General features: G+C 53.8%; 8 protein-coding genes across 8 annotated transcripts; 5 read left to right on the top strand and 3 right to left on the bottom strand.

Annotated features, from left to right (window-relative positions):
- Nucleotides 1-686: 686 nt before the first annotated feature.
- Nucleotides 687-4,499, top strand: A1O7_02149 (uncharacterized protein; the record flags this gene model as incomplete). Its single annotated transcript, XM_007756184.1, has 3 exons — nucleotides 687-764; nucleotides 829-1,674; nucleotides 2,385-4,499. 3 exons carry the CDS (start codon nucleotides 687-689, stop codon nucleotides 4,497-4,499), a joined length of 3,039 nt encoding a protein of 1,012 aa, XP_007754374.1.
- Nucleotides 4,500-5,736: 1,237 nt separating this feature from the next.
- Nucleotides 5,737-7,838, bottom strand: A1O7_02148 (uncharacterized protein; the record flags this gene model as incomplete). Its single annotated transcript, XM_007756183.1, has 5 exons — nucleotides 5,737-6,176; nucleotides 6,244-6,467; nucleotides 6,543-6,775; nucleotides 6,821-7,063; nucleotides 7,230-7,838. The coding sequence occupies 5 exons, from the start codon at nucleotides 7,836-7,838 to the stop codon at nucleotides 5,737-5,739; spliced, it is 1,749 nt and encodes a 582-aa protein (XP_007754373.1).
- A 626-nt stretch (nucleotides 7,839-8,464) lies between these two features.
- A1O7_02147 (uncharacterized protein) lies at nucleotides 8,465-9,400 on the bottom strand (the record flags this gene model as incomplete). Its single annotated transcript, XM_007756182.1, has 1 exon — nucleotides 8,465-9,400. The coding sequence occupies one exon, from the start codon at nucleotides 9,398-9,400 to the stop codon at nucleotides 8,465-8,467; it is 936 nt and encodes a 311-aa protein (XP_007754372.1).
- Nucleotides 9,401-10,653: 1,253 nt separating this feature from the next.
- On the top strand, nucleotides 10,654-13,207 carry A1O7_02146 (uncharacterized protein; the record flags this gene model as incomplete). The annotated part of the gene is made up of 2 exons (XM_007756181.1): nucleotides 10,654-12,321; nucleotides 12,368-13,207. The coding sequence occupies 2 exons, from the start codon at nucleotides 10,654-10,656 to the stop codon at nucleotides 13,205-13,207; spliced, it is 2,508 nt and encodes an 835-aa protein (XP_007754371.1).
- A 1,052-nt stretch (nucleotides 13,208-14,259) lies between these two features.
- A1O7_02145 (MFS transporter, DHA1 family, multidrug resistance protein) lies at nucleotides 14,260-16,383 on the top strand (the record flags this gene model as incomplete). Its single annotated transcript, XM_007756180.1, has 4 exons — nucleotides 14,260-14,702; nucleotides 14,755-14,948; nucleotides 15,001-15,928; nucleotides 15,978-16,383. 4 exons carry the CDS (start codon nucleotides 14,260-14,262, stop codon nucleotides 16,381-16,383), a joined length of 1,971 nt encoding a protein of 656 aa, XP_007754370.1.
- Nucleotides 16,384-17,713: 1,330 nt separating this feature from the next.
- Nucleotides 17,714-18,419, top strand: A1O7_02144 (uncharacterized protein; the record flags this gene model as incomplete). Its single annotated transcript, XM_007756179.1, has 2 exons — nucleotides 17,714-18,119; nucleotides 18,211-18,419. The coding sequence occupies 2 exons, from the start codon at nucleotides 17,714-17,716 to the stop codon at nucleotides 18,417-18,419; spliced, it is 615 nt and encodes a 204-aa protein (XP_007754369.1).
- A 607-nt stretch (nucleotides 18,420-19,026) lies between these two features.
- Nucleotides 19,027-20,409, bottom strand: A1O7_02143 (uncharacterized protein; the record flags this gene model as incomplete). Its single annotated transcript, XM_007756178.1, has 1 exon — nucleotides 19,027-20,409. One exon carries the CDS (start codon nucleotides 20,407-20,409, stop codon nucleotides 19,027-19,029), a length of 1,383 nt encoding a protein of 460 aa, XP_007754368.1.
- A 1,281-nt stretch (nucleotides 20,410-21,690) lies between these two features.
- On the top strand, nucleotides 21,691-22,804 carry A1O7_02142 (uncharacterized protein; the record flags this gene model as incomplete). The annotated part of the gene is made up of 2 exons (XM_007756177.1): nucleotides 21,691-22,050; nucleotides 22,109-22,804. The coding sequence occupies 2 exons, from the start codon at nucleotides 21,691-21,693 to the stop codon at nucleotides 22,802-22,804; spliced, it is 1,056 nt and encodes a 351-aa protein (XP_007754367.1).
- Nucleotides 22,805-22,938: the final 134 nt, after the last annotated feature.

Genomic DNA, 22,938 nt, shown 5'->3' with positions numbered 1-22,938 from the left:
GGGCAACGAAAGAAACGGAGATCGCCGGATATTTGACCAGCGTGCCGAGGTTCTTTCGGTTCTCCCCCCTTCGTATACGCAGACCATCCGTCCGTCCGACATCCATATCATATCAGCCTGTCGTTCTATTGTGAGGCGCGTATTCACGCCTCGGCGCGTGTAGGGGAACTCCCGAGTGTACGCGCAAATACCGGTCTTGGTGACCCTGTCCACAACCGTTATATGTCTTAACTATAGTTTTCTTGCCTTCCTGAAACCTTGACTTCTGCCGACGTGATTTCTTACCCCCCGGTCTCATCGATTCTTGAGGCTTCAAGATGGCAGGTGCTCATTCCAGCGAGGCGCTGCCGGTTGTGCTATTCGGATATGACTGTGAGTATAGTGTATCTGTCGCGAACGAGTGGACAGCCCCGTAATTAAATACAACCCCAGCTAACCAGATGGGGTCCTGCAGCGTCTCCGTTTACACAAAAGGTCAAATTGGCGCTTCGGCTGAAACATATCCCTTACAGTGAGTACCGAGTCCCACCCACTGCTTGGGGGAAGGGCATCCAGAGCAGCTGGCGGATAATTATTTCACGGATGGACTGGCCTCCTCTGGGTGCAGGAGGGTTCTTTGGAAGGAAGCCGCTGCTCGTCTTGCTGGGCCCCCCGCTGACAGAACAGCTTTTGTTGTCGTCCCATCCATGATGCCGCGGCCGATCTTGAAGGACAACTTCAACGTCACGTATAGGAAGATTCCTGTCCTGGCTATCGGGAGAGAGGTGAGTCCGATCGGGGCGACGATTTCACGTGACACACGGTTGAAGACCATACGTGTCACTGTAGATCTACATCGACACGTCGCTCATCCTGGAAGCCCTTGAACACCACTTCCCGCCCGCTCAGGGCTACGGCTCTCTCTATCCGGCCGGCCACGCTGCGACATACCGCTCCCTCATTCGGGGGTTCGCCTCCTACTGGACGGACCGTCCGCTTTTCCGCGTGACAACCGGCCTCATCCCAGCCACTGTCTGGCGTACGCACTTTGGCGTTGACCGCGCCAATCTCATCGGACACACTCTTGACGCGGAGAAACTCGCGCGCAAGGTGCCGCAGAATTTGAGCGGGTTGGACCTACAATTGAGCTTGTTGGAGCCTTTGTTCGTGGGGGACGGCAGGAAGTGGATATTTGAGGGCGACAAGCCCAGTGCCGCAGATGTGGCGGTGTGGTATCAGCTGGATTGGGGGGAGAAGATCTCGCGAGGCGAGGGCATCAGTGACTTGACAGGTGGACGAGCGAGGGATGGAGATGGAGAAGGCATGGGTAGCGTGTTCAATAGGGAGAGGTATCCCGGGCTGGTCGGATGGTTTGAGCGTTTCAAGGATTATATCCACGATCTGCCGGGCACGGAGACGAGGGTCGAGCGGTCCGACGATGCGGGTATCAAAAAGACGCTCCAAACGCTGAGGGACACGGAAGTGGCGGAGCGGGTGCCGGTGTTGCCCACGCCTGCTGGACCTCATCGGGAGCTCGACAGGCGAAATGGGCTTGTGACGGGTACGGAGGTTACTATTGCGCCTGATGATACTGGAAGAGATAGTCCGACGGTGGGGACCCTACTGGCTATCGGGCCCGAGGAGGTTGTTATCAGGCCTCAGAAGACGGACGGGGCAGGGCCGAGGGTGGGAGATGTGAGGGTACACTTTCCTCGGATCGGGTTCGTGATAAGGCCGGTCGGGCAGGCACGGCTGTGATGGCTTCTCAAGAGACCTACCAGCAGTTACTCTCCCATGCCCGAATCGACTATTGAACTGGTTTCTTGTGAAGAACCTAGGAACAAGGTACACCGATTGAGGCCGAGCACAATTACGGTACAGTATAGGGATGTAGAGATACGGTAAAGCAAGCGCTCACTTCTCGCTCCGGGATCTGACTCTTCCCCTCTCTGGGTTCCTCCTTGTCTCATCTTACTTCACAAATCAAGGGCATCAGACAGCCACGCCTCGAGCTAACTTCTTTCTCCGAGCCTCAGACTTCATGACCACTGATAATGCCGCCTCGACCTGGCGAAAATCGTTCTGCCGTGACCGTCTATGCGCCGTGTGGAACGACCCCAAAAACGGCCGGCGAGGTAGCGAGTATGACCTTCATACCATCATCAACCACGATTCAGAACACGGGCTTCCAAACGCAGGACAAGCGAAAAGGCTTTGTCTCAAGCTGTACCAAGACACTGCCGATCCTCACCTCCATGTTGCGCAGCTGGACAAAAGCTATAGCGACACGTACTGGCTAGGGAACCTGGGGAGGGCGGCCACAGTCGAGCAGCAGGCATGTTTGCCGTTTTCATCATAATGACTATAGCACGGTTTGACAGGTGGCTGACGCCGTACGTGCAAAGATCTTCGATCGGGCGACGGAGATTCTCTGTCAGCTACCTGTCACATCACCTACAATCCTGGGGGCCCTTCCATTTCAGGGCCCGTTTGACGATGGGTACTTGTTGCCAACTGTGACCGACTGTCGTCCCGATATGGTCTCAGGGACTGCATGGGAAACATTACTGGCAGTCAACCACGTGGACACAATCGTTCTTCGGCTTGTCTTGGGCATTGCCCAAGCGGATTTATCCCGCGAATCCGGCCCACCACATTCCGTGCGCCTCCTCAATGCCACCATCTACCTTCTGAGGGTCAGCCTTGATCTGGCATCTCAAGGCCGTGGTAATGCGCAGAGATGGTCTGTGGTTTGCGTATTCCTGTGGACCTCGTGGCAGAGGATCCTGATGATACGCTTGCGGTCTGTTGTTGGCCGACAACTCCATGGTTTCGACTACAATAGCAGGGGTTTGAACTCAATCCGAGCTCAAGATCTTGTGCCCGAGATATTCGAGTATCGTGGTAAGGTGCAGCAAGCTGACCTGGAGGCCACTCCCTATCTTTGTGCATGGGCTTATCGAAACCTCATCGAAGACCGCGCATGTATTTCATCGGATCTCCGCCACGTAGCGCAGAATCTTCACGATTGCTTTGGTGGGAGAGAAGCTGTCTGCAACGCTGGACACGTGCAGTGCAGTGGTCTATCATCGGTCTCCTGCGGCCGCTTCGAGAACACGACCGTTATTAACCAGTCTATGCACATGCGGAAGTGTTCGGGAAACTGCCCCCGGCTATTTTGGTCGCGAGAGTCATTTGTAGCAGTATCCGGACCGAAAGCGATCGACGTTACCACTACAAGTGCAAGCGCCCTACGCTATTGCCAGGTCACATCGAAGACGCTTGCAATATCACACGTCTGGAGTCATGGTCAAGGAGGACGACCCGATCGTGACGGGCCCGAAGGTACCGGATTCAACCTGTGCCTGCACCAACGTTACTCTGAGATTGCCGTCTCGCTCGGCTGCTCGTCTTATTGGATGGATACGCCATGCATCCCCAGCGAGAAAGGCCTGAGATGGGACTGCATCGCCCATATCCACAAAATATTTACGACGAGCATGGTTACGCTGGTCTGCGACAGAGATCTAATGTCGATCGATATCGCCGACTCAAGCGTGGACGCGTGCGAGAACCTGCTTTCAACCCTTCTCGTCTGCGATTGGAACATGAGGGCCTGGACGTTGCTCGAGTCCATGCGCGGAAGGAGCTCCCTCTACTTGCTCTGTGCCGACGACAGAACCATCAAACTATACGACGTGCTGCAAACAGTGTTTCAAGGGGGGAGCCTTGACGTACTGGTCCCGTACCTAACTCGGTCGTATCTCTTTCCTCCAGACGACATAATGGATATGGAGCTGTTCGAGGGGAGCGGCTCCGTTGCCACAGCCGAAGATCAGCAGCTCGCAGAAGGATTCATCAGCGTCGGCGAGGCCGCCGTCCTGCTCAGCCATCGGCACGCAACTCGGGACGAAGACGACGTGCTCATCTGGAACCTGTTGATCGGCGATACCGCAGAGCAAGATGCCGCAGAAATGTGGAGACGTCAACTAGGCACGAAGATCTCGACAGGCGCTCTGGTATCGAGCGCCCCGCGACTGCGCAATGTCGCAGGTTTCCACTGGGCACCGTCCCGTCCGACTTTGCCTCGCAGGTCTACGACCAATACCGCGACCACGACTGCGCATGAGAAGACATTACTCGCATATGACGGCGGCGACGCAAGGGACGGAGAGATCACTACTGACGGCTTACGCGCCAAATGGTTGACATGCCGTTTCACAATAGCAGGTGCTAATGTCCAAGAAGAGCTACATCTAGGGAAGAACAACAGTACTGATGAAAAGCTGGCCGCAATTGCGAACCGCTACATTCCGGACTTCGCTCACGGTATGTTACTCCAGGTCTGTCCGACGAGAGGGCCCAACAACGTCCCCCTGCCGTATCAGGGCTCCAACAACCATGTGCTGGTGGTCTGTGGATCTCATGACGCGTTAGGATGGGAGTGGAGAGGCGCATATGAGTGGGGAAGGACGTGTCCGCTGCCGCGGTTTGTAGTCGAGGAGATTTTGCTGGTCTAAACCTCTTCTGCACGTTTGGAGCATCCTCATTCGTAGGACTTGTTCTGATTAACCGCCAGATAGCGCTTACGGGGGGCCTACACGTACAGGAACATGCCATGATCGTTCTTCGACAGTCTCGTATGAACTTGCAGCTTTTTGCTCGAGAAATTCTCTCTGCTTCTCACTAGCCAAAGATCTTTCTTTCGGACAGGAGTTGGGTTTTAGACTGGACTAATTAGTTCGGGATCCTACATTCGTCCGTCCCTTCTGATTTTATGCCCCGAACTTGGGTTCCGTGCCGGTGGCTGGCGGGCCAGGCAAGCGAATACTACATTGTATAAGGCACACGATACCCATACACTTGATCATTGCACGTATCCGAAATGGCAGGAAATAGTAGAGCTACCCTAGCCTAAGCTTGTCTCCAGCCCAACAAGGGGGACCAACTTCCGCTCCGCGTCGGACAGGTACCGAGGCTGTAAGAAAGAGACTGTAAAGGTTCACGATACCAAAAGCGCCTGATTACTACACGTGGGTTTGACTTCGGAAAAATAGTGGGGCTACCCTCTCCTAATCCTACGTTCTGCCCAACAGCGGGACGGCCAACTCCACCTCTCTTCGAGAGGTGATTAATTAGTGAGTGTGTAAGTATCACGGCGCGTTATTGGCAGAGCTGGTGGAGCCAACTGTTAATGTTGTAGTACAGTACGATAGTGCATGAATTCCAAGACAGAGATGTCTAACTGTATGGAAAGAGTGCCCTCGGCGCAGTTTAGGCGTTTGTTGTGCAAGTCGTCATCCGGCCAATAAGAGCGCAGCGTTTGCGGTGAAACACCCATATGGGTGAGGCTGAGGCGGTGAACAGTGACAGTAAGAGAGAGAGGGCGGAGGATGGGAGCACGAGAAATGCTTCGATGCTGTAGCTGAACGCCGCTCCCTTTCAAGTTCTAGCTTTATCACGCGTCGTGAAGACTGAACAAAATTGAGAGCTGGAAGTACTGTAGTAACAAAGTGAATGGAATTCGTGATTCATAAGGATATGAGTAATGCCCCAGCTCCCGACGGCTATTCAACTTTCCAGTAGTCATACTCGTACAGGGTTGCCAGTTGTGATTCGTACATGCTGCGTCGGTATGCAGTATCAATCGTCCAGAACTCCTTGCTCAGGCCCCAAGGCGCTCGGCGGTCCAGAACTCCTACCCATGACCCAAAACAGCTCGCGATTCTCTGTCTGTCGACTCGCCGCCGTCACTCTTCAGCCACACCTCTTCCATTCCAGTTCGCTGAAGCCCACGATCTGGCTGAAGACCTCATCCCTACGCGCCAAGTGCATGACCGTTCTCTTCTCTCCTTCGTACAGCACAAACTGCAGCCCTGCCTCCTCTCCGCCATGGCTGTTCTGCTCGGTGATCTTGTGAATCTCCTTGATGTCGTCGAATAATAGGCTCCATCCATGGGTGTCCTTGTCCTTGTTTGCAGAACGCGAGCTCTGGGTCAAATTGAGGCGATTCCCCGAGCGTTTTGGCGCGAAAGAAACGGACGTCATCATGACGACGAGCTTCCCTTGGACGTCATTGTGGTCTTTACACGTGTAGGTGCCTATGAGATGGGTGTTCTTGTCGATTGTACTGAGGGTTTTGTCCGACGTGAGGTACTGGTGGGCTTCGCTCTGAAGACGAGAGACGGCCCATTCCGCTGATCATCTAGGGTCAGCCGTGACTGGACCTTGCGGGTCAACAAATAAGGGGTGAAACCGGCTTACCGTGAGTAGGGCTCTTCCATAACAGCCAAGTTATTGGGCTGGCAAGCAGTCGATACCGAGGATACCGGACGCCGATTGGTGTCAAGATGAAGAACATTACTCCACAGCCAAGAAAACTCATCTGGACCAGGAGCCAAGTTGGCGTCAGGGTAATGATAACGAGGCCGGTAAACAGAAAGCTTAGTGTCACAGCCGTGTAGCGCGGATTCCGCCATTCGTAGAAACTGGGAGAAGGGATCAGTGCAAGGGCTCAGAGACGCCACCATGAGCGGATCGGAGCAGGGTGGAACCACACGTACTTCTGTGTCATCTCCAGAATGTCCGCAAGGCGCTCCAACCAGTCAAATACCGCCGGCCCGGCTTGTTCGATGACGCGGTCGACCCAGCCACGAGTGCCGTACTGCGTGATTAGCTCGCCCAAGTTCTGCGCGATAGAATCTTGATCTTCAGAGTGGGCGGTTGCTTTTCGCATCTGTCTCAGAGTCGGAGGATGCCAACGTCGGTACAGGACTTTCAGCAGGACGTAGAGGATCTGCTCCGGTTAGCCACAACGGGAAAATACAGTATCGATACGTACCAAAGCGCGAGTGATGTAACTGTAGAACAGCAGGAAGAAATACAGAATCATGTAGCCGAAGCTTTCGCGTGGGTCCTCCCAGTGGGATATGTTCCGGAGCTTCATTACATATGTCTGCAGTGGTGTGGAGTCGACGATAAGCCGCTCGACGCTGGATGCCAGCAATTTGCGGTCAGGCATAGGCATCTTAAACTCGGGGTCGATATAGTTCTGCGCATTTGTTTCCCACTGATACTTCAGGAGCTGCAAATTGTCAGTCGAAGATGATATTGTCCTTTGGCCGGGTACTTGCCTGCTGAATATATGTGGTCCAGGCGAGTCGCTTGTCCTCTGTGCTATTCTTGCCGAACAGCAGCGGTCGAGCAGGAGGTGGTGGTGGTGAGGTTCTTATCCTCCCTAGTATCCTCACGTGTCGATCAATTGTCCACCGCACGAAGAAATCTTGCCTGAGCTGTTTCATCTGGATGAAGGTCTCATATTCGGCTTCTTCCTGGGTCTCGTTCGAGGCATCCTGGACCTTGTCGGCCTGTTGTAGAAGTTGTACATCTACGCCGTGAGCGATTTCGGCCTTGCCTATACTCTCGGCGAAGTCATTTCCGCGTTGGTCTTGCACCGTCGAAATGACAGACTGGACTGGCTGGTGTATAAACTCCTTGATTGGAGGGAACTTTGGTTTATCTTTGAAGGTGTTGTCTAGTCTCTGGTTTTCCACGGAGCTATCTGGTGGGGGCGGTGCAAGTGTAGGCGCATGGTCGTGGTGGTGCTCGTACGTTTGACTGTTCGATGCCTCATGCTTCTCATCGATTGCGGCTTTGATTTTGCTGATACCGTAACGCGGGTGCACAACCGCTGAGAGGAGATTATCTTTGACCGCTTGGCGGATTGACGGTTTTTGGTAATCCATCGCCTCGGGCGCGGGTCGCGGGTCGGTCGTATCATCGTTCCGAGGTCCCACATCGATCTGCGCCCGGTCGAGCCCGTTGGAAACCGAGCCGAAGTCATTGATGCTGGACGCCATATTCGGAAAGAGTATGCAAGGACTGCTGCCTTTACTGATGTTAACGATAAACTCTCCTTGAACGCAAGCTGAAGTGATTGAGTCTCGCTACGGAGTGATTGCGCTCGGATTCCATTGTGACGTCTGATGACAGAACCGAACTGTCGGAACGAACTTCCTTCTCGTCACACGGGGCAGCATTCCGTCGGTTTGCGGAAGGCGCATCCGGTGTTGTCATCTCCACGCACCCATCATGTGTGAATACACAGTACGAGGTAAGCGGATTGTGTAACCACTAGCGCTCTCGTCTAAGCCGCGTGGCCGCTTAGGGCTGGTGGCCATGTACGAGTAACGTTTGGAGTGGCTCTCGCCCGGCCCTATTTGCGGACCGAAGCGGGCTACGTGGATTCAATGTTCGTAGCACATGCTACCTGTGACAGCATGGGATTACCGGTGGTTCCAGCTAGACGGCGTAGACTCCAGCAGCAGCGCCACCATACAATCAGCAGATGATTATGTCTGAATTGGCAATAATAATATCTCATTCTTGTCTCAACTATCACGAGGGTTCGGGCCCTGCCGCATGGCTTGCATGGCGTTACAGTACCTCTAATCAGGGGGTGGTGGAATGTGGCCGACCTGAGGGCTTATCCCGCTTGATCTGTCATACCTCGCTTTGCGGTTGACAAGTGCTTGATCATCTCAAAGGTCTCGCGGATGACTGTACCGTACCCTCCAACTGTTTTGTCCTCGGGCTTACCTAGATGAAGGCCATCTGTTTTCTTTGTGTCTTGGTGGAGATACTCGACCACCATGACTCTCTGCTTCAACTCCTCTGCCCTTGCTGCCTTTCCCTTCTGAGCGCGTGCTCTGGCAGCCAGCAACTCATTGTGTTGGTGCTGATTCCAATGCGCAAGAATCCGCATTTGGAGTCCACCGTCACAGGCCTCCTTTAGCTGTCTGCCTCTGCGTTGCCGTTGGATTGTTGATCGTGGCGGAAATGGGGTTATGGTTGGCCAGAGAGTACCAACGTGTGCTTGCTCTTGGTCGGAGTTTTGATCAGCAGAGTCGACATACAAGGAACCGGCATAAGGGGAGGTGTTGAGAGATACGCCCGCATTCGTGTTGAATGCAGCATTGTTCAGATATCCAGGTCCAGTGCCTGGACCGACAACTGGTGTTCCGGAGTCATAAGTGCTGCCGACATCCCCTGGAACGGAACTGACAAAGTAGAAAGGGTCATCATTGTTCCAGAAAGAGAGGGCGTGATCAGCGTAAGCCGCTTGGAAGCTGTTCCACTCATCCTCCCACTCACCTTCACGTTCTGAACTTGAAGAGGACGACGAGGGGGAGAGACCAGAGGAAGTCGGCGAGCCATCACCATCGTCGAAAAGAGCGCAGCTGTCCCTGCCAGATACGAGCGCGAGATCTTCAGCTTCATCCTCGGACTCGCTTCGAGCACGGAGTTGCTCAGCAAGGTCCGCAATCGAGCTAAGTGGGAGACTGTAAGACATCGTCGGTCCACCGGTGCCTGGCTCAGCAGAACCGCTGTCCGGAACCCTGGCCTCTCTCCGATAAGGCATGGTTAGTGGTCTCGCAATGTAAGTTCCTCTGGAAATCAAGATCAGCCAATGCTACCACACTCGAACACTGAAGAGGAGGACATTGCTTATAAGCAGTCAGTCGAGGGGGAAAGGCACTCAGGAAAGGAAGACGGTGCTTTGTCCTCGGGAATGACGATGGGATCGTAGGAAACAATAGACAGCGTTGACAAACAATGCGGCCATTCTGCCATACACAAAGAGAGTCTCCGTGGTAATGGACGGGTGTTGGTCGAAGACATTGTTGGTGTCGAAGTAAGAATGCTTCAATTCGAGACAAAGGAATTGACGTTGCTCTCATCTTTTGGCGGCTGGCCGAAAACTCGAGGCTCCTGACACGGAGGCTCCTGTGGGTGGGGGAAGTCTCTGCACACTCTTGCGTCTGAGTGACAATTACCATGTGAATCTTACAGCGGACGAGTACTGAAAATCACAATGCAGTTGAGAAGAAAGTTGAGAAAAGAGCATTCCGACAATGAGGGGTGAACGGGGTGGTGGGTGAGTGGCTGGGTTGTGGCACTTGATTCTCGTCATGCCGTCGCTGGACACACCAGTGCAGACTCTGGCCATGGTCTCTTGTGCTCTTCTGAGTACACTGGACACGGCTCGCAACTTCTCTATCCGCAGCACAATAGATGCATCCTGCATTCAATACCAGATCAGAATGAGAATTATTGAATCCGGGTTCGTCACGCGCCGAGAAAGCAGCTTCATGCCTATGTCGCTGTCCAAAGTCAAGCTCTTCCAAGCTTTGCCCGATAAATGGGTAAGCAGAGGTCAGGAGCAACGCAGCCGCAATCACCGTGTTTAATACAGGCAGGAAGTGCATTTATATGGCAGTCTTAATAATGGTAGGCGCAGCCACTGTTCGTTGAGGCAATTACCTGAGGTCTTCTCAGCGTCTCGAGATGTTCTCTCACTGACTATGCTGTTATTCTTTCTTCCTTCAAAGGTTCCTTTTCTACCCCGATACCTCGCATGTATCTTTTTACCACCGCTTTGAAACCGGCCTAACAACACTCTTCTTTCATCCCGCATAACGAAGAAGCTTCTACCCTCGCTCATTGACACGTACTCCGTTGATGTCCATGACTTCCGCCAACAGCAGACCGGCTAAGCGTCCCAGTGGGAATGCTGCTTCGACCACTCGCTCTAAAAGCACACGCCTCGGTCATGAAGATGGCGCCAGAGGAGAAGAATCTGACGACGATGCTGGTGTGATTCTGTCCCAGAGCATGGCTCGAACTATTCGTGATCTAGAACGTCTTGTGGCAGAAGCCGTCGAGCTTGCTGAAACAGCAGGGGCTCCTGTCGACCAATCCTTACCGGACGAGACACGCCAGAATTTGGCGCGTCGTCCAACTTTGGGTCTTGCAAAGAAGATTAGCCAGTACCTCGAGGAAGTTTCTTCGAAAGCGACCGAGCCAGATCCCACATCGAACAGCGAATCGCCGAGTTCGAAACCATCTTCGCCCAAGTCGCCGTACCCTCAGGACCAGAAGGAGAAGGAAGTCGAGACAGTTCGCTGTCAGGGTCCCTGTAGCGCTGATGATTTGCTCGTCCTACCACCCGAACCGGTCGCGGAGCCCATGTACGACAAAAGGCCAAAACTGGTACGAAGCAGAACATCAATTGAGGCGAGCCCGAGTTCCCCTGGAGCAAAGAGCCTCTTTCTCTCACCTCCTCAAATCGGACCTCGGACCACTTCTGCAAGACCCGATGACGAGAGCCGACCTCATATGCCACTGCCCACACCTGCCATTCAGTTGAATAGCGACAAGCTGAAGGTTCACTTCGAGGAAGACAAGGAGCCGCTGCTCTCAACACCCCGATCGGGTCATGAAAGACACTTCAGCGATATGTTTGGAGTCCCTTCCCGACATGTGAGCATCAACATGGCGCATCCAGCGGCATCCCCAGATTACAAGATCGACCTCAAGGGTGCACGCCATGTCGATATAGCTAAGAGCCCAGACGACTTGAACGTTCACAGTACTTGTCATCATGCTCCTGTAGCACGAAACTGGCCGGGCTCGCGGAAGCGTTTCGCTGCATGGATGAGCTGCATCAACACCGCCTGCATCGGTATACTCCTCGGCATATATGCAGGAGAAGTACCCGCAATCCAATACGTGATTGTCGACGTCAACCGACAGGTAATCCTTGGGAATGTGTGCCTTTACATCGGCTTGGCCATTTCCACCTTGATCTTCTGGCCCCTGCCTCTCCTGCACGGAAGGAAACTGTACACGCTCGTTTCCCTGGCATCAGCATTGTGCTTACAGATACCTCAGGGGATCATGGTACTCTCTTTCAGAGATCCGCACGTAGGGCGGTACCGCATCGTACTGCTTTTGTCCCGTGGTATATCGGGCTTTGCTCTCGGATTTGCCAACATCAATAATTTCGCGACGTTGTTGGATGTCTTTGGCGCGTCCCTGCAGAGTGACGAGTCGCAGGAACAAGGCAACCCGTACGATGTTCGCAGACATGGTGGAGGGATGGGGTTGTGGCTAGGATTCTGGTCCTCCTGCTCTCTTGGCACAATCAGTATTGGCTTCTTGTTAGGGGCGACTATCATCAACGGCACGTCTGTGGACTGGGGCTTCTGGGTTTCGTCGCTGCTGCTGATGCTTGTAACCCTGCTCAACGTCATGGCACCGGAAGTGCGTCGATCTGCCTTCCGTCGAACCATTGCGGAGATCACTGGAGAAGGAGGCAGCTTCAGCAGGGTTGCTCGTGGCGAGATTAAGTTCCATCTCACCGGGAATGGGCCCTACTGGTGGGGCGAGGAGGTTCTTGCAGGTATCCGGTTGAGCTGGCGCATGGTCAAGCAGCCAGGCTTTTTGGTGCTGTCAATCTATGGCGCTTGGGTCTATGCGCAATTCATCCTAGTGATCATGGTCAGTTACGCGCATTGTTGAATATGGCTCTCACTAATATCAGCAGTTGCTGGGCGCCCTGGCCTCGACTCAGTACCGGTTGCACGCAAACGAAGTCGGTGTCTGCGTCTTCTCTCTCGCTCTCGGGTCAGTATCTGCAATACCTTTTCAGACTGGTTCCTGGTTCAGTCGTTCTCGTTACCACCCATCTCGGACCGACAGCATGACATTCCAAAAGGCAATGGTCTGGTCTTCGCATACTGTACGACGATTGTTGTACACACTGTTCCTGCCGCTCACAGCAATCGGATACGCACTCTCCTCCAGAGACCCGCCGTTTCCAATCGCAGTGCCGTGCATTTTTGCGGGTCTTGTTGGTTTCGGCGCGAACCTAGCAATCGCAGAGTGTTTTGCTTTACTGATGGGTACGTTCGATACATCAGACTTGCAACCGGGCATGACTGGTCGTCCGGCTCGAAAATCCATCACGGGGCGCATCCGAGAGCAAAGAACCAACTTTTCCTGCTATCCACGAGTTAGTGCTGGCGTTGCAGTGACTCAGTTCCTCATGTTTGTATTTGGCGCCGTCGCCACAGGAATTGGTGGTCGCGTGGAACGAAGATATGGTGCAGAACAGTCCGCTGGCATCGTCGCTGGTGTTCTGATGGCACTCACGCTTGCTCTCACCGTGGTACTGTACAAATGGAAGAGTGTCCAGATGATTCCTGTTGGTCGGGATCGTACCAGGGAGGAGAGTGCGGAGGGTTGGGAACCTGTAATCCTGGGTCTTCCAAGCGGATTCACCCGCAAGATAAACACACTTGAAGCAGGCACTTACAGCCGGTGGTCAGAGATTCGACGTCGGAACCATTTGACAACGGAGCTTCGAGAGGTTGAAGGGCTCTAGAATTTGTGCAGGGTGTGTTGAGGTAACTCAACCAACGAATGTCGCTTTAGATCGTGCTTCTTTTGGACACTATCGTTCAATGCCGCAGGCGCCCGGCCGCATGGTTACGCGAACAGGGGTTTAGTTCAGAGTTCTGGTGAACTATGCAAATGTCCTGCGATCGTTCCGTGCTCTTCAGTTGTTCTGGTCCACATGTAGCTTTGTCAGCGGCTAGTCCATGAGAGGGAGATAGAAGTCAGCGCACGCCGCAATCCTACAGCAGCAAGCGGTTACACCAGATGATTCAGCATGCATTTGGGGCGCAGTAGTTGGCCTTTCTGTCGATTAACTCGGCAAAACATTGGCGATGTTGAGAGTTTTTCCGCAGATGTGCAGGGCGCCATTATGGATGGCCGTACTCGCACGCGCAAATCATATCTGTTGGGAGAGCGCGAATCCCCAAGGCACCCGGCAATCTCGTGGTTTAAATCCGCGCTGGCTGTTGCTTGTTTTCTGGGCACCTCGATTGGGAGAGCACGGGCTTATGCGGGGCGCGAGCGGGTGCGATGTCATAGTTCGGCAATGGGATGCCCATCCCATCCGTGTTGTCATCACGGGCTCCGCTTTCTGCTTCGACTGAAAGCTTTACCACGCTGCAATGTTGCGGCCGTGAAGCATCATAGACACTCTTTTCCCATTACATCCATTGGCAACTTTCTGTTACGCACCTAAGTCGATCAACTCCAGGCTTGGATAAAACTCGAATTCCCTTCGTTTGCGCCTCTCTTCCAATCGTACAACCTCAACCTTGCGTATCGTTCACCCGTCGCTCGTGTGACTCTTACCCTCGCTTCTGTCCCACCAGCGGATTTGGCTCCGGGTCCGTCACCTCACTGTCGGCTTACTGTGTGCACGAGGATCCTACCGCACGGTTCCCCTTACACAGCGCCACGGAGTAGAACGGCGGCCGCCTGCCGTCGTCGACCGCGAGCCCCAACGAGCCTCCCAGGCAGTACAAACAGCCCAATATCTGGGTCAAGGAGCAAGAGCAACAATTTTAGCAGCTTGCAATCATGGACATCGTCGATCGAGAGATGGAGAGGGCGGAGGTCCAGGCCACGCGACAATGGTCCCACGAGAGCAAGGAGCGCCGGTCATTGCGCAGTCAAAGATCTCAACGATCAATAGGATCCAGCTCGTCTACATCCAGTACCGACTCGACGCCTGATATGGATAGGATAGCTACGGCGGGCACCTCAAGTGCGAATATGCCTCCATATCGGGCTGCAAGGACAAGGACACATCCAATTGAAGACCTTAGAACGGAAACACATCGTTTGCAGCATATCCAGACAGTGGGTGCTAGTGTGAAGTCAAAGACGGACACGAGGCCTTTGCCTGAGTTTGGAGGTGGTAAACCATATCCGCCGGATCTCCCACCACAGGAGGCGTACGTAGTCGAGTTCGATGGGAAAGATGACCCTCTACATCCTCAAAATTGGCCATTGAAGAGAAAGTGAGTGGACCGAAGAGATAATGGGATTGGCTAAGCGCTAACCGTATCACAGATTCTACATGGGCGCGATTCTGGCATACGTGTGTCTGTGCAGTACCTTCACCTCCTCCATCTTTTCCGCCTCTACCTACAGCGTAGCGGCCCACTTCGGAGTTTCTGCTGAGGTAGCCACCTTGAGCACGTCTCTGTATGTACTGGGATATGCATTTGGACCTCTGATTTGGGGACCTTTCTCAGAATTGCAAGGTACGGTCTCTCAGATCCGTCACAAAGGGGCTTGCTGACAAGCGGTATTCAGGCCGAAAACTACCAATCATGATCGCAATGTTTGGCTTTTCCGTCTTCTGCTTCGGTTGCGCGGCAGCAAAGGATCTTCAGACAGTCATGATCTGCCGGTTCTTCACGGGCTTCTTCGGATCATGCCCGTTGGCCGTGGTTGCTGCCGTGTTCGCCGACATGTTTGACAATACTCAGAGAGGCACCGCCATTGTGATATTTTCTTCAATGGTCTTCATGGGTCCCATGCTTGGCCCTTTCATCGGAGGCTTCATCAACAAATCATCAGCCCTAGGATGGCGCTGGAACTTGTATATTCCAGGCATTATGGGCTCAGTGGCAGTCGTTCTGCACGCCGTTTTCATTCATGAATCCTATGCGCCCGTTGTCTTGGTCAATAAGGCCGCCGAACTACGTCGTCGAACGAAGAACTGGGGCATTCATGCGAAACAAGAGGAAGTCGAAGTGGACTTTGGGGAACTGGTGACTAAGAATTTTTCCCGCCCCCTCCGACTTCTCATCTCTGAACCCATTATTCTGGCCATCACATGCTACATGTCCTTCATCTACGGTCTGCTGTACTGCTTCTTGACGGCGTACCCGCTGGTCTTTCAGGGTGTCCATCATATTACACCCGGTGTGGCAGGTCTCCCTTTCTTTGGGATGGTCTGTGGTATCTTTATAGTGGCGGGCTATATCATTTGGGACTCGAAGAACTACAACAAAAAGCTTGCAGCGAACGGAGGGATCCCCGTGCCGGAATGGCGACTCCCACCCGTCATGATTGGCGGCGTCTTATTCGCAGCGGGTCTATTTTGGTTTGGCTGGACCGGGTACAAGGAGTCAATCCACTGGATTGTCCCTACTCTGTCTGGTCTATTTACAGGCTTCGGGCTGTTGGCCATCTTCATCTGCTGCTTCAACTACTTGATCGACTCCTATCTCATGTTGTAAGTTTGACCCCGTTCTTCCCTGTGGTATCAATTAACTCTGTTCCAGCGCGGCCTCCGCCATCGCAGCAAACACGTTCCTTCGATCGTGCCTCGCCGCCGGCTTCCCACTATTTTCCCGACAGATGTTCAACAACCTCGGAATCGAATGGGCAGGGACACTTCTTGGCTGTATTGCTGCGCTCTGTGTTCCGATTCCGGTCTTGTTTTACTTCTTTGGCAAAAGGCTCCGACAGAAATCCAAGTTCGCCCCTACCATGCAGATTAAGAAACCCGTGGACGAGGAGAACACCAGCGATGACAGCGACCACGAAGCAAATATGGCCGCGCTGCATGCAACAAGGAGTCGGGCACACCATGATCTGGAGGTCCGAAGCAGGAGAAGTCGAACGAACGGGAGCTTGGCGACTACGCCCAGCAATCCCGCAGCGGCGGACCCAGAGAAGAGTTCATAGCATGAAACAGCAGCTGATGATATGCAGCCAGCGAGTGGAGATAATCCAGATGCTGCCGGTTGGAGTCTTGCAACCTCGACTTCAACAGGTCAGAACGACGCGGACGCGAGTAGATTGTCTTCTGCCACAGCCGTTGCCCGCTGAGCTCCAGCCTTGCATGATGAGATTGTGGATAGGTAAAGCTAGTGTAGCAGCTTGCAGTGTCTATATTCTTTCACGGTTGAAAATAGAGACCATTCTTCGAGAAGTTCTTTTACTTGCAGCAGCGACAGGCTACCTCCAAGCAAAATCTGACGTCTCACATTTCCCTGTTTTGTTCGTCGGTGCAGGAATTGCCACGAAATTTGACCGAGTGAGCCAAATATAAAAAGATGAGATCCGGAAATATATAATCTCGATCTGCTATGGTGTACCACAGTAGCGGCCTCTCTCTCTATTCGCGCTCATTCTTATGTTTTCGAGAAGTCACTTCTATGACAGGGAGAATGCAGTTTGCTTGAAAGGTGGACTCAATCTATCCAGGGCATCTCTTTCCAGTCACACACAAATTTCGGTGGCCACTGACTTTGGCGTCTCGCCGGTCACAATCTATCTACGCAGTACATTGATATGGACCCCAAACATCAAGGTCGACAGCGACATCGACTATCGAAGGGACGACAAGAAGCTCTGCGGCGTGACCAGCAGTCGGCATCGACAACGAGGATTGGCAGCATGTTCGGTAGGAGACGGAGGATCACAGACCAGCAACTGCCGAAGCGCGACGAGGAAGGAGCCTCGCACGGCTCCACATTGTGGCTCTCGGATCGATCACAACTCAGCAGACGCTCAGCGTAGGGTGAGGCCCGGGCACGCAGCGCGAGATGCTGTCGCTTGCTTTATCCTCGATGCCCAGCACTTTCTTCCCTCGCTTGACGCAACCATGATGCTTACGACATCATCACCAACCACAAATGACAAATCGCGGAACTGGCTCCAGCCTCGCCGATGCGCTCCACCTGTAATGAGCCCCGGCTGTGGTACAACCCAAGTTCGAGAATCATCTGCGACAGTCTATTCGATCATGCCAGACATCGGCCACATTTGACCCGCATATCGCTGCCATCTACATTGCACTATAATTCGATTTCGATAGACATTGAAAAATTCGGCAGAAAAAATGCGTTTGCCAGCGCCTCAGACGTACAAATACTTAAGATCCCGATCTGCGCATCTCACCTGCACCTCACTCTCACCTCTTTCACGACCCTTGACAAAATCAACAACACCACTCGCCAGCGTACAGACGAACATTCCACAAACCCGTCAATTCACGTCATCAACCAGCAAGATGTCGTCAGACAGTTTCTTCGACGCCGTCAAGTCGCGCCGCACATATTATCAGCTCTCTGGTGAATCTCCCATCTCAGACAAGAGGATTCACGAGATTGTTGACGCTGCCGTCACACACGTGCCCAGCTCTTTCAACTCGCAATCCACCCGCGTGGTTGTCCTGTTGAATGAAGAGCACAAGAAATTGTGGGGCGATATCGTCATCCCCATCATTAAATCCGTCGCACCTCCAGAGGCATGGCCAACGTCCGAGCAGAAGCTCAATGGCTTCAAGGCGGGTTATGGCACAATCCTGTTCTACGAAGAGCCAAAGGACGTCGCCAAGTTGCAGGAACAATATCCGCTATATGCCGATAAGTTCCCGCAATGGAGCGAGCACACCAACGCCATGCACCAGTATGTCTGTAAGTATTCATCCCCAACCGTTTGACGGGCGTCGTTCTATGATACCGCTGCCCATCCGTGGTCGAGAAGGATGCTGACTAAGCGTCATAGTGTGGACTGCTCTTGAGAAGGAAGGCTTCGGCGCCAACCTGCAACATTACAACCCCTTGATCGACGAGAAGATTGCCTCGACCTGGAACGTCCCGCAGAACTGGAGCTTGAAGGCTCAACTGGTATTCGGCAAGCCTGCCGCCGACACCTACCCCAAGACCTTCAAGCCTCTAGAGGAGAGAGTCTTCATTCACGGTGCCAAGGAGTAGATGTCAACTAGCTTTCGGTGATATCTGTCCAGGCCACGCTTTGCAGGGTGTTCGGTACCGTGTAGGGAAACAAAGAAAGATAGGGATGTAAAGTAGCTGGGTCCAAGAGATGAACTACCGGTTATAAAGATCCCATGATTATGCCAACACTCTTTGTCACCTCGTCAAGCACCTCATGAAGAAGTTAGACAGATCGCTCTCTTCTCGACTTTGCGATATCATGCCTGCGTCTCTGCACACGCACCGTCTTTGCTGATGATATTTAGATACACCGTTCTTACAGCCCTGGAACTTCCTGCGGAGTCAAAAACACAGACCTATCGAGCGGCCCAGGCATGCCAGGATCCTTGGCAGAAATTCCGAAGGCGGTCGTCTTCCTGTCAGCTACTGGATCCCGATGTCCTCAAAGCGGTTGTCTTTTGCAGAGCTTTCAGCAGATACAAGGGATCAGAACGTAAGTTGAAACAGATCGATTACCGTCCTATCCTACCCGGACTGGAGTCATGTCTATGAATACACCCCTGTCCTCTGGAGCCTCGCATCTCGCGTAAGTCTTCTGGGATGGATTCCTGCCCTAGCGCCTTGGCCATGCTGGTACAAACACTGCTTATCCCAATGACTTCACCTTCACCATTCCTGACTCCTCAGTATCCACCCAGTCGTAAGAAGGCAGGTCCCAATGTACCCCCGGCCCCATGGCAAGCAGCTTGTACATCTTCGTCTTGCTGCAGAACCACAATACCGAGTCCCGGGTCCAGATACCCCAATTAGTCTGCGGGAACATGATCTGAGGAAACCCGGGAATCAAGTCATCCATCTTTGCGTAGATGGGACGAAAGACCTCTTCGTATCTCTCCAGCGCCCGAGGTATATCTGCACTGCTCTGAATCTTCGCCAGTTCGCCAGCGAGGATGTAAGCGCCCCCAATGGCCAGCGTGGTCCCAGCCCCAAAAGTCGCCCAGGCCGTGTCGCCAAGCAACACGCCCCGCCCGTTCGTCCATTTCGGCAGCTTGACCTGCACGGCGCCGGACGCGTAGAAGTCGTCCGCGCGGTCCATGCCCTCCATCACACGCTCGGCCTCCCACCCGCAACCGTCAAAGTACCTGTGCAGCATCTTCTTGGTCTCCGCCACGCCCTCGTCCATGGCGGCGTCGATTTCGGGCGAGCGGACCCCGCGCTGCGGCATCGTGATGGACAAGTACGCGCCCATGGTGGCCGGGTTCCGGTGCGGGCGGATCATCATGGACAACCCCTTGGGCAGGCTGTAGATCTGCCACATTCGCGAATCGTTGGGGAGGCTGGAGATGCTGAAAAACGCAGTATACATGCCCAGGAAGTTGAACGAGGCGCCCTTGGACTTTTCAAATTCCGTGTTGGTATCGTCTTGCTTGTCCTTGGTCACAGACTGGTTTACCTTTGCGTCACTGCCATAATGTAGTTGTTGACGCTTATGCTTGACTGATTGCGCATTCATAATCATCGGCCGCGTCCTCGACGCGGCCCCGTCCGCCGCGACGATTACATCAAAGATATCTTCCTCCCCGCTGGCAAATTTCACCCTGACGCAACTCTCGTCGCTGGTTTGGTCCACCGACGCGATACTGTCGCCGTACTTGTACCGGATATTGTCGAACGGTTTCGTCGCGTCGAGAAACAGTTCCGACAAGTCCGCTCTCAAGATCTCGTACTCGGCCGTGAACGTCTCGCCGGCGTCGAACTGCACGACGGGTTTTCCCGCGGAGTTCAAAAACACGGTCCCTTGCTCGGTGGTGTAGCGCGCGCGGATGGCCTCGAGCAGCTGCATGCGCCTGACGATTTCGATGGCCGGGCCGTGGATGTCGATCGCCTGGCCCGTGACTCTGGGCGTGGGTGAGCGTTCGACGACCGTGATGGATGTGCGCAGCCGTGTCCGGGCGAGCCAGTATGCGAAACACGGGCCCGCGATGCCGGCTCCGGAGACGAGCACCTTCAGCTGTGCCGCGGCGGACATAGTGGCTGGGCGGGTGTTTCCTAGCTAGTTTTCTGAAAGAGTATGTCTGCGGCGATATCAATCGGACCCTTGGTAATTATTGGGCTTCTGTTAGATTCGAAAGCCAAGTGCGTATAGAAAGCGAGCCGATGATGACTGATGATATGTGGTTCAAGAGGGCGCGCCGAGCCATCTATATACATGAGAAGAACAACGGGACAGTGGAGGGAAGGGAGCACTGTATCTTGGCTCGCGGCACCCACGCGACACAGGGCAAAGGTCCGGACTCACTATCGTCACATGCGCCCATGCCATGTTCCCGCTGTCAACGGCGTCATTGAATATGCTTTTCCGGCTTTACTTACCGTTCAGGCGGCGCTTCAAGTTCTGCGTGGCGCGCATCCACTGCCGTCTCTGCGTTTCTGCGTAGACACCAAAGGGTACCGTAAGAGGTAAGGCGTCGGGCTGTCGCGAACTCGGCCGGCGTTGATACTCGGACCCGAGCACGACAAAGTGCCATTGGCTCGCTCGCGTGTTAGGCTAATCCACTCCTGCCGTTGTTCAGATTCGCATCTGATCGAGACACGTTTTCGGGACCTTGTCGTACAATAATTAGTCCTGGATCTGGTTTAAGATTGCTCGGGCTGCTCGGGCGCTTCGTGCTCGAGAAGGCTTGAATTCAGCTCCGGACACTACAATGTCATCGCCAGCGATGTTGCTGTTGCGGACAAAGTCCACCTTCGCTGCGGCCGCGACTGTGAGTGGAAAGTCAAGCCTGGAGCCGAACACTGGCATCCAGGTGCTGGAACAGTACAATGCGGTGCAGTCGAGCCCTTGACCACGTGCCTGTCGCTTGCGGATCCACCCGACACTTTTGAAGCTGGATATGATGCCTTGAGGATGAGAAATTCTGCCTTGAGACACGACCTCTGTGCCGAAGATGCGCCGACATGCTATCGACTCTGCAAAATAGTTCATCCGTTGCCGCCGTCGTTGTCCTTCACTGGTGAGCATGCGGAGTCCATACCATTTCATGCTCCGACGAGAACCAGGCCACAACGTTGATGTCAACTGATAATATACGAGGGAGCTTCGGCAAGTTGCCCGCCAACGTCGATCGTCGTGCGTTCGCCGGCTCACCGGATCTTGAGCCGACTGAAGCGGGGTCTTCGATCCGCGGGGGCGACCCGTCAGAGATGAGGAGATTCACATATATTCCATCTCCCATGATGAGCACATGCATCGCTACGATACCCAACGAGTTCTACATATCCAAGACTTAAGCGAACACACGCGACAGCCATGGTTCTCACGACCTCACACCATCAGTACCCACCCTTTGCTGAAGGAGTGACAACCGCACCACTGGTCTCGATTTCCCTTAGTAAGCTCGAAACCAACGATGATGTCGAGTCGCGTACCTTCTTCAAGGCTTCGAAAGAGCTCGGCTTCTTCTACCTGAGCATGGAAGGTTCCTCACTGGGCGAAAAGCTGGTATCACAAGCCGAACAACTGCACCGTCTACAAAAGGAGTTTCACAACCTTCCCGATGCGGAGAAGGACAAAGTTGCTCGAGAAAAGATCGACCCCTTCTTCGGGTATCGCCATCTAGGTACAACAGAGCTGGAGGATGGCTCAGTGAAGCGAAACGAGACTTATAATGTCAATATGCCCACCTGCCATCTGCTTCGGCTGGCGTCCTTGCTGATTGTCACTCTAGATGCGCAAAGACGACCTCGTCGGCAATTGCACGCCACTTCCGTGCCCGGACCTGATCAAGCGAAACTGGGATCTGTTAGCGAGTTACGCCCGGAATTGCCGAGCCGCCATCGACCTCATGTTCACGCACCTTGAGCGTAACCTGGAGCTACCTATAGGAACCCTCGCGAAATTGCATCGAATTGAGGAGCGATCAGGAGACCACATAAGGTTCAATAGGACAGCGCCGGGAAAATTCAGCGAGGAGAAAGCCAAGCTAGGCGAGCATACTGACTTTGGCTCCCTCACCATTCTCTTCAATTGGCTGGGTGGACTGCAGATCCGACTCCCGGAAACGAACGAATGGGTCTACGTACGCCCTGTTCCTGGCTCGGCGGTAGTCAATCTTGGGGATGCCCTCGTTAGGTTCACGGCCGGGTTGTTGCGATCCAACGTTCATCGCGTCGTCCCTCCACTTCCGCCACAAGACAAGATCGATCGGCACAGCCTGGTGTTCTTCTCCCGACCTGAAGACGCAGTGGTTCTGCGGCGGCTCAAGGGCGGGCTCATCGACAAGCAACCGGAGTCGCAGAAGGAGGAGTTGGAGTTGACGAGTCAGGAGTGGATTTTGCGACGGAGTGTGGGAGATCTGAAGGGAGTCTATACGCATCAAGGCGGTCTCGAGTTGCGCCTGCCTATGGTTCAAGGGAAGGCTTAGGTGATGCGGAGTGGAATTCCTGCGTATTGACTACACATCTAGTATTGACGTCGGTGGCCAATATCTCCTGCGACCGATTCCAATACGGCGCCGCCATCGAATATCATTCCAAAAAGTCGAACCGATCAATACGA

This window comes from Cladophialophora yegresii (genome assembly GCF_000585515.1).
Source record: "Cladophialophora yegresii CBS 114405 chromosome Unknown aczIN-supercont1.2, whole genome shotgun sequence".
Taxonomy (NCBI): domain Eukaryota; kingdom Fungi; phylum Ascomycota; class Eurotiomycetes; order Chaetothyriales; family Herpotrichiellaceae; genus Cladophialophora; species Cladophialophora yegresii.
Note: the sequence above shows the minus strand (reverse complement) of the source record. Positions and strands in the feature narration are given on the sequence as shown.